We start from the raw sequence: 9695 nt of genomic DNA on the forward strand, positions 1-9695 counted from the left end.
TCAATCATTTCGATGCGTTTCTGGCTTTCCTGAACTTTTATTTTTTTGTTTCTCCCTGAGACCCTGTTGTCTTGCTGTAGAGGGGGGCAATTTTCTGCAGTCATGTTACCGACCCATGTAACGCCATCTTTTTCTTGCTGTGTGGCTTGTGCTGTTTCAGCCGATGGGGGTGAGATTGGGTTTGAACTTATTTTCAGGGTGGGAAGCAGACACCAGTGTGGACACCAGGAGTCTGCTCTCGCCACCCTTACTGGGCGTTAATTCATTGTGGTGTATATTAACATTAGGTGATATAGACCTCAATGCACTTTGCTTTGACTTGAATCAGCGCCTTCCAGTGTACCATGACGGAGTACCCAGAACTCCCCACTGGAGGGCGCCAATGTCTTAAATGTGAAACACTACAAAATTGTGGATATTTGCACAGGTACTTAATTTATTTTTTAGAATATCATTAAAACAGGATTTATATATCAGTCAATTGTTGGCTGTATATACAATTTATGAATATAGTATATATCTTAGAGCTCAAGGTTTATTTATAGCTAGAGCAAGAGAAGTCAAACTCATTTAAAGCTGTTTCTGTCAGTGGTGTTGGGGAAATGACCAGCAATCCTGCATGACTTCAATGTTTGGTTCCGAATGGGGGAAATGAGACATGGTGCACAGCTAGGATTGGTAGTTTGTCCGATGCGGACAGTTGCTAAAAGTTCAATCAATACCAAGAAACAAGTGCTGAATTAGGCGCCAGGCTTTCACATTGTTCAGTACATTCAGGGGATTTTCTGGCTTGTTCAAATGTAGGCTTGTATTTATAAATGGACACACACAACCAGCTAAAAAAAAAGAGAACTAGAAATTGACTCCCAATTAAACCCGTAAGAATTAAATGTACAACATATCCATTTAAATGTACTGAGTATCTTATTACAACATAGCAATATTTTCCTAACGTAAATAATTCATTGAAGAAACATCATTAAAACTGTTGAATTATAATAATCCACACCTTATAAAGTATTAGAATTGTTAAATTGATTAAAAAAAATAAGCCTTAATGGCCAAAAATTAACTTTTGAAAATGACCTAGATTACCTGACACACTGCCATTTTGGGGAAGTCATTTCCGGGAATATAGTCACGTGCAGTGTTGCCAACTCCTCGCGAGAAATCGCAAAGTTTACTTCCTGGTCTGATTTTGTTTGATTTACCCGGTTGTCATTTTTAAACGAGTCGTTCACGACTCTCACATTTCTACGAACGAGTTCAAATTGAGCACAAAGCAGCGTATGACTCATTTGAACGCATTGAATGTCTTCTTATGGGTTCAATTGGGAATAATTTTTATCTTCAACTAGTCCCAGTCCAGCCAATTTGAGTGACAAGAAGAAAGAGACGAGAAACGAGAGCAAAACAAAAACAAGTCTTAGTATGGGGATGGATGGACACGGAAAGTGCAATCTATGAACATTCTGTTTTTTTTTTACCTCAGTGTTGAGAAAATGTTTGTTCTACCTAAAACATTGTGTTGATGTTTTGGTTTAGATGGATGCTACGGTATTTTAATCTCCGAGGGCTCAGTATTAAACATGCACTGTTGTTTTGAGATGGATTTTGGAGAAGAAAAAAAAAGTTGATGTTATATGCAAAAAAAAAACAAAAAAAAAAGTTTGAGTAGCCTAATTTTCACTGCTTTGCTCTTTGATTTCCTCCCCAACTGAAACCAACTGTAAACTGAGCTTGAGTGGTTGTGGTATCTACAGGAGAACATGGAGCTGAAGACTAATAAAATTCACTTATGTTGGCATCCCTCCCTCTTTTATTTGGTCTTATCTTTTAGTTCTGTTGTTTTTTTGTTTGCGTGTGGTGTTAACACACAATGTGAAAATATTATTAGAGCCCTCACCACATGAAATAACACCCCTATAGTCACTATTACACTCGGATTACACAATTTAGTAAACATAATTACGTAAGACAAATGCTTGTGTGTGTTGCTATAAATATGCTCCCTGACGGGCGGACAGGAAGTGATGTCGGGGGTTAACAATTTGACTTTTTTTTAGCATGATATGGGTGTGTCTCAAATGGGGGGGTGTTAGTATCAGTGCAGACCACCCCCCCCCAAATAGGACCCAGTATGTATATAGTAAACATAATTAAATAAAACAAATGCTTGTGTGTGTTGCTATAAATGTGCTCCCTGACGGGCGGACAGGAAGTGATGTCGGGGGTTAAGAATTTGAGTTTTTTTAGCATGATATGGGTGTGTCTCAAATGGGGAGGGGGATGTTAGTATCAGTGCAGACCACCACCCCCCCAAATAGGACCCAGTATATAGTAAACATAATTACGTAAGACAAATGCTTGTGTGTGTTGCTATAAATGTGCTCCCTGACGGGTGGACAGGAAGTGATGTCGGGGGTTAAGAATTTGAGTTTTTTTAGCATGATATGGATCTGTCTGAAATGGGGAGGGGGGTGTTAGTATCAGTGCAGACCACCACTCCCCAAATAGGACCTAGTATATAGTAAACATAATTACATAAGACAAATGCTTGTGTGTGTTGCTATAAATGTGCTCCCTGACGGGCGGACAGGAAGTGATGTCGGGGGTTAAGAATTTGAGTTTTTTTAGCATGATATGGGTGTGTCTCAAATGGGGAGGGGGATGTTAGTATCAGTGCAGACCACCACCCCCCCAAATAGGACCCAGTATATAGTAAACATAATTACGTAAGACAAATGCTTGTGTGTGTTGCTATAAATGTGCTCCCTGACGGGTGGACAGGAAGTGATGTCGGGGGTTAAGAATTTGAGTTTTTTTAGCATGATATGGATCTGTCTCAAATGGGGAGGGGGGTGTTAGTATCAGTGCAGACCACCACTCCCCAAATAGGACCTAGTATATAGTAAACATAATTACATAAGACAAATGCTTGTGTGTGTTGCTATAAATGTGCTCCCTGACGGGCGGACAGGAAGTGATGTCGGGGGTTAAGAATTTGAGTTTTTTTAGCATGAGATGGGTGTTAGATGAGATGGGGGGGGGTGTTAGTATCAGTGCAGACCACCATCCCCCCACATAGGACCCAGTCGGGAAACATTGATATGGGCTTTGAACACAAAGACACGGGTGAATGTGTTTGTTTCATGGGGCGCTTTTTATTGAGAGTAAACTGTTTTGATCAATTGTTACTTTTTACAACAAAAAGCGGGTGTTGCCACATTTGCCAGGCGAGCCTAGCACAGTGGAGGTTGATCCCAGGATGTTACCAACCAACGCTAGAAAACTTGGGAAAAAAAAAGGACAAGGAACAAGAAGCTGGAAAGAGGAAAAAGGAGGTGAGCAGAGTCAAGAGTCTCTCCATGAGCTGCTGTTTTTCCTCTACGCGCCCACCAGTCGACTCCAGTGTACATGAGATGGTCATGAGAAGAAGAAGAAGAAGAAGAAAAAAAACACTAAGATCGGTTCTCTTTACTTCTGGGCAGGGATCATGCTGTCGATGGCCTCTCCCTTCTCCAGCTTCTTCTCCATCTCCACCATCAGCTTGACACCATCAACCACCAGCTGCACCTGCTCCACCTCAGAGGAGCCCAGGCGATCGGCGTTGGAGATGTCAAACACGCCGCCCACGGAGGCAGTATCTACACCACCTTTCCAGGACCCGAGAAAACATGTCTTTAGGCGCCAAGAAGAAACCTACCATCTCCAAGGGAAGGACAGCAGTCATACCTGTGCCACGCTTCTGCAGACGCAGTCTGGTGAGGATCTCCTCAAACTTGGCGTGCGTGCTCAGCTTGGGCAGCTTGACGTGGACGCCGCCTCTCAGACCGGTTCCCAGGTTGGAGGGGCAGGTCAGGATGTAGCCCAGATGCTCGTTCCACATGAAGCCGTGGTTGTGCTTCTTGAAGATCTCCTCAATCTGGCCGTAAAAGAGAGAATCAGAGGAAACCTTCACACTGCTTTCATTGCTTTGTAGCGAGCGTGGACGTTTGATCGTTGTACCTTCTGAAGGCCGACGCAGAAACGCTTGAAGACCTCCCTCATGTTGCCACCCTTCTGCATGGAGATGACACGCAGGTGATCCTCCTCATTCACCCACACCAGGAAAGTCTTGTTGTCGTTGTGCCTGAGAGGACGACGGAAAGAACGCTTCAAAGCTGCACTGGAGTATCGGATCTATTGTTTCAACAGACCTGAAATCACTGAAGTATCCATAGTACAGATAGGCGGGCTACACACTGGACTGGTGGCCAGCCAATCACAGGGCACATATAGACAAACAACCATTCACACTCACATTCATGTGACATTGTCCTATGGACAATTTGGAGTCGCCAATTAACCTAGCATGTTTTTGGAATGTGGGAGGAAACCGGAGTACCCGGAGAAAACCCACGCATGCACGGGGAGAACATGCAAACTCCACACAGAGATGGCCGAGGGTGGAATTGAACTCGGGTCTCAGAGCTGTGAGGCTCTGATATTTTGATTTTGCTTTAAGAAGCATGAAAAGGCCTGGGAAGCTACATGTGTGACATCAGCTAGCTAGAGTTGACTGTTGACTTAGCAGTGTAGAGAGTGGACGACAGCAGCTCCTGTTTAATAAAACCATATTTAGATTTTTCAAAGTGCTGAGTACCGATAATTATCGAACATAATTATCAGTACCGATAATTATTGATACCGATAATTATCGGAGGGTACAATGACGCATATCTAAACACTGTGTCCGATAATTATTGTTACCATTAATTACCAATAATTATCGGTACCCATAATTATCGGTACCCTCCGATAAATATTGGTACCGATAATTATCGGGGGGTACAATGACGCGTATCTAAACACAATGTCCGATAATTATTGGTACCATTAATTACCGAAAATTATTGGTACCAATAATTATCGGAGGGTACAATGACGCGTATCTAAACACAATGTCCGATAATTATTGGTACCAATAATTATCGGAGGGTACAATGACGCGTATCTAAACACAATGTCCGATAATTATTGGTACCAATAATTATCGATACAGTGTTTAGATACGCGTCATTGTACCCTCTGATTATTATCGGTACCAATAATTATCTGTACCGATAATTATGTCCGATAATTATTGGTACCAATTATCTAAACACTGTATCTGATAATTATTGGTACCGATTATTATCGGACATAATTATTGGTATCGACAATCAGACATCCCGACATCAACAGATGATTCCTAAATGTGATATCGGTTAATATCGGATTTGTTCCCAATCAGGAAAACCGATAAATGTTCATCCTACCATATGTGTTGCACATAATCAAAATTGGAAATTGAAAGTTGGACGATATCGCATTTCGGTTTTACGATACTGTTATTGTACTTACATGATGCCTCTGGCGTCGGGCCAGTCACGGGCCATACCAGCGCAGGTGAGCAGGGGGGAGACGGGCTTGTCAAACAGGAAGTGATCAGCAATCAGCTGCTCCTGCTCAGCATCAGTCATGGACTTCAGGGGGTAGTACTTTCCCTTGAATTCACCATCCAGGCTGGTCAGAGCTGATGGGATGTGTACGGTTAGGAAAACCATATGCATATAAAGCATATTTAAGTTTTTCGATACGCGTCATTGTACCCTCGACGGACAGCTTCTCAATCGCTCTGCGCTCGCCACGGCTGTTGTGGGGGGGCAGGGTGAATCCCTTGATGCTGCGGCCAGTACGGACACGGCTGGACAGAACGTAGTTGGGGTCCAGGTCATCACCGCCCTGTCAACAATAATCGATTTATCCAATTTGACATGTTGTTTACCAAACAGATCTATTTTTTTTTACCTTCAGGTTCTCAAAGTTCAGGTCGGTCTTGTGCTTGTCAGTGGGCTTGTATCCACCATGACGGTCGGAGATGATGGGGTCCAGCAGATCCTTGAAGACCTCGTAGGACTCCTCGTCACCAGCGACACAGCCAACAGTCATGATGAAGGGGTGACCTAACGATGGAAGGTTATTATTGACATGGAAATCGACTTATATTTATATTGCTGTGAGACAAAGACTCACCGGGGTTGTCAACACCAGTCTGGATGACATCATCCAGGGTGAAGCCGCTTGGTGTCTGCTTGTCCCTCATCTTGGCATACAGGTCCTTGGTCAGAACCTTGGCCATGTGGTTGTTATGCTTGGACAAGTCAGGGTACTCCTCCTCAACTTTGTAGTTGAGCTTGAAGTTGTTGTGGGTGTTTCCGAAAGGCATGGTTGCTTTTCTAACACTGAAAAGAAAACACAAACGTTGGGATTCTTGAAAACTGACACATCAGACAGGAAGTCGCAGAAAAAACAAAGATTTTTGATACGTCCGATACGGAACAGATGCTCTGGTTCCAGCATGGACACCGTATTTTAAATGAAAGTTAACTGCAATGTTTTTTTTTACCAAACCAAAACATGGAATAGCAAAATGGATTGAGTAAGACCCTCAAACAATGCACAACGATGAGCCAATTCAAGAAACAATACAAGCAGTTGATGTTTGCTAAATACAAGGATGAAGAGTCTTGAACCAGTCATGATGTGCTATATATATATATATCACTATATTGACACTTACTATGGTACCCATTATGTCATTGTATGGTCATATCACCTCGTACTTCGGTACGAGGTGCATTATTAAAAAAAAAAAACCTTAAACTGTATTACGGAAAGCAGGAAGTGAACAAATGTAACAGTTACTGATTGTGGTCATATCACCTCGTACTTTGGTACATGACAAAAATTAAAATTAAAATTAAAATTAAAATTAAAATTAAAATTAAAATTAAAATTAAAATTAAAATTAAAATTAAAATTAAAATTAAAATTAAAATTAAAATTAAAATTAAAATTAAAATTAAAATTAAAATTAAAAAAATGTTAAACTTAAATTCTATTAGGAAAGCAGGAAGTCATGGTCATATCACCTTGTACTTTGGTACATGACAAAAATTAAAATTAAAATTAAAATTAAAATTAAAATTAAAATTAAAATTAAAATTAAAATTAAAATTAAAATTAAAATTAAAATTAAAATTAAAATTAAAATTAAAATTAAAATTAAAATTAAAATTAAAATTAAAATTAAAATTACTTAAATTATATTAGGATAATTAGGAAAGCGGGAAGTGAACAAATGTAACAGTTACTGATTGTAAAAGTACCAGATGGAGGGGTAGGATTTAATAAGCTTTGCTTCTTCCTACTCCTTTTGGACATGTGGAACTGTGAACTGATTATGTGATGCATTCAATTGTAATCTGATGCATGTTCAAATGAAATAAAACCATAACCATTCCCAAAAGAATAAAAGCAAACAAGTTGGCATATGCGGCCTGAGCGCCTCTAGGTGGCGCTAGGCCACCAGGTTAAGAAGCAGTGGTCGGGTAGACAGCTGCAGTCATTTTATCTGCTGGCAGAGGATTCCTGCTTCCACGTGTTACATCATTTACAACGTATCAAATGGCCAGTTAAAATAGAGTAGGTGGCAGGTGTGTGTTGCTATTTTTAGCATCGGCATGCCTGCCTGCCTTTAAGTGCTTCTCAAGCGAGGGCATTGAATGCATCGCGACTGGACTGTTCCGGTTGTCTGAGAAGTTCTGCCTCACCTCTGAGCAGGTTTCATCAGCTCATGCTCAAAGACTAGATAGGACAGCCCTACTAGAATACGGCTAGACAGTACCGGAGCTCGAAGACAAGTTCAGGACTTGAACTCAAGGACAGAATCATGCTCAAAGACTAGATAGGCCAGCCTGAGTAGGATACGACTAGACAGGGCTAGAGCTGTCCTATCTAGTCTTTGAGGATGAACACCATGAAACGAGGTTGAGGTCTCATTGGTTTTCAGCAGGTTTCAACGGTTAATGCTCAATAGGACTCGATAGGACAGCCCTAGCAGGATATAACCAGAAAGTACTAGAGCATGAACCGAAAACTGAAAACCAGTGAAACCTCATCAGTTTATACTCAGACTACATAGGACAGCTCTAGCCGGCTATGACTATAAAGGACAAGAGCTGTCCTATCCAGTCTTTGAGCATGAACCAATGAAACCTCATGAAAACCAATGAAATCTCATCAGTTCATACTGAGACTACATAGGACAGCTCTAGCAGGATATGACTAAACAGGACAAGCGCTGTCCTATCCAGTCTTTGAGCATGGACTGATGAAACCTCGCAAAAAACAATGAAATCTCATCAGTTTATACTGAGACTACATAGGACAGCTCTTGCTGGATATGACTAAACAGGACAAGAGCTGTCCTATCTAGTCTTTGAGCATGAACCGATGAAACCAGTGCGAAAACCAACGAAACCTCATCAGTTTATACTGAGACTACATAGGACAGCTCTAGCAGGATATGACTAAACAGGACAAGAGCTGTCCTATCCAGTCTTTGAGCATGAACCCATGAAACCTCACGAAAACCAACAAAACAAGAGGACAAGAACTGTCCTATCTAGTCTTTGAGCATGAACCGATGAAACTTCGCAAAAACCAATGAAACCTCATCAGTTTATACTCAGACTACATAGGACAGCTCTAGCCGGATATGACTAAAAAGGAAAAGAGCTGTCCTATCCAGTCTTTGAGCATGAACTGATGAAACCTCGCAAAAACCAACAAAACATCATCAGTTTATACTCAGACTACATAGGACAGCTCTAGCCGGATATGACTAAAGAGGACAAGAGCTGTCCTATCCAGTCTTTGAGCATGAATTGATTAAACCTGCGCAGAAAACCAACAAAACCTCATCAGTTTATACTGAGACTACATAGGACAGCTCTAGCAGGATATGAGTAAACAGGACAAGAGCTGTCCTATCTAGTCTTTGCGCATGGACCATGAAACCTCGTGAAAATCAATGAAACCTCATCAGTTTATACTCAGACTACATAGGACAGCTCTAGCAGGATATGAGTAAACAGGACAAGAGCTGTCCTATCTAGTCTTTGAGCATGAATCGATGAAACCTGCACAGAAAAGAGGTGGAATATCTTGTCTGACAACCAGTTGTGATTGATTCAATGCCCTGAGACTCCAATGACGGAGGAATGTACCAATGTATATGTCATGCTTTACTGTCGCCATTTTTGTGTCACTACTGCCATTTACGTGTTTTATCCACGACAAAATCCATCTGTTTCGTGGGCTTTCGCGGCCCAAATGCATGCAGTGACTTTTACATGTGGTGAACTACAACCAGTTATTGGTTTTGTAAACCACCCTAAAGGCACCCGAAAGGCCTCCATAGATTCAAGCAGTCCAGAATCTGACACTGTATCCATGTAGTACTATAAAAAAAATGTAAAAGGGTATTTAAGAGACCATATTTACCTGCAAACTAGACAAGAATAGAGGTAACAGTCCTTGGGATCAGATCCTGTTCACCACGGCCAAAATAGGGGTCACCCAACTCTAAAGGGCTCCGCTCCCTGCTTATATACCGGGCGCACACTCAACCACCGGTCTTGCCATTTTAGTGCCTGCTCTGCTCTGATTGGCCGGGGGCCGGCGCACCAATACTCTCATAGACACTTCATGACAGGGACACACCTCAGTCATCCAAGAAGGGTGCACACAGCTGTGGCGCCCCCCCACCCCCCATCCTGGCCCCTAACCCGCCCAAACATAGCACGGATACAAGACGAGAGTATCTG

At 41.7% G+C, this 9695-nt stretch overlaps 1 protein-coding gene across 1 annotated transcript; it reads right to left on the reverse strand.

Annotated features, from left to right (window-relative positions):
• Positions 1-3140: 3140 nt before the first annotated feature.
• On the reverse strand, positions 3141-9474 carry ckma (creatine kinase, muscle a). Its single transcript, XM_058086780.2, has 8 exons — positions 9373-9474; positions 6058-6266; positions 5833-5987; positions 5634-5766; positions 5386-5557; positions 4009-4132; positions 3736-3925; positions 3141-3656 (listed from the first exon to the last, which is right to left on the reverse strand). Exons 2-8 carry the CDS (start codon positions 6248-6250, stop codon positions 3478-3480), a joined length of 1146 nt encoding a protein of 381 aa, XP_057942763.1. The 5' UTR covers positions 6251-6266; positions 9373-9474; the 3' UTR covers positions 3141-3477.
• Positions 9475-9695: the final 221 nt, after the last annotated feature.

Source organism: Doryrhamphus excisus, linkage group LG21, assembly GCF_037039965.1.
Source record: "Doryrhamphus excisus strain RoL-2023G ecotype Guam linkage group LG21, RoL_Dexc_Guam_v1.1, whole genome shotgun sequence".
NCBI lineage: Eukaryota > Metazoa > Chordata > Actinopteri > Syngnathiformes > Syngnathidae > Doryrhamphus > Doryrhamphus excisus.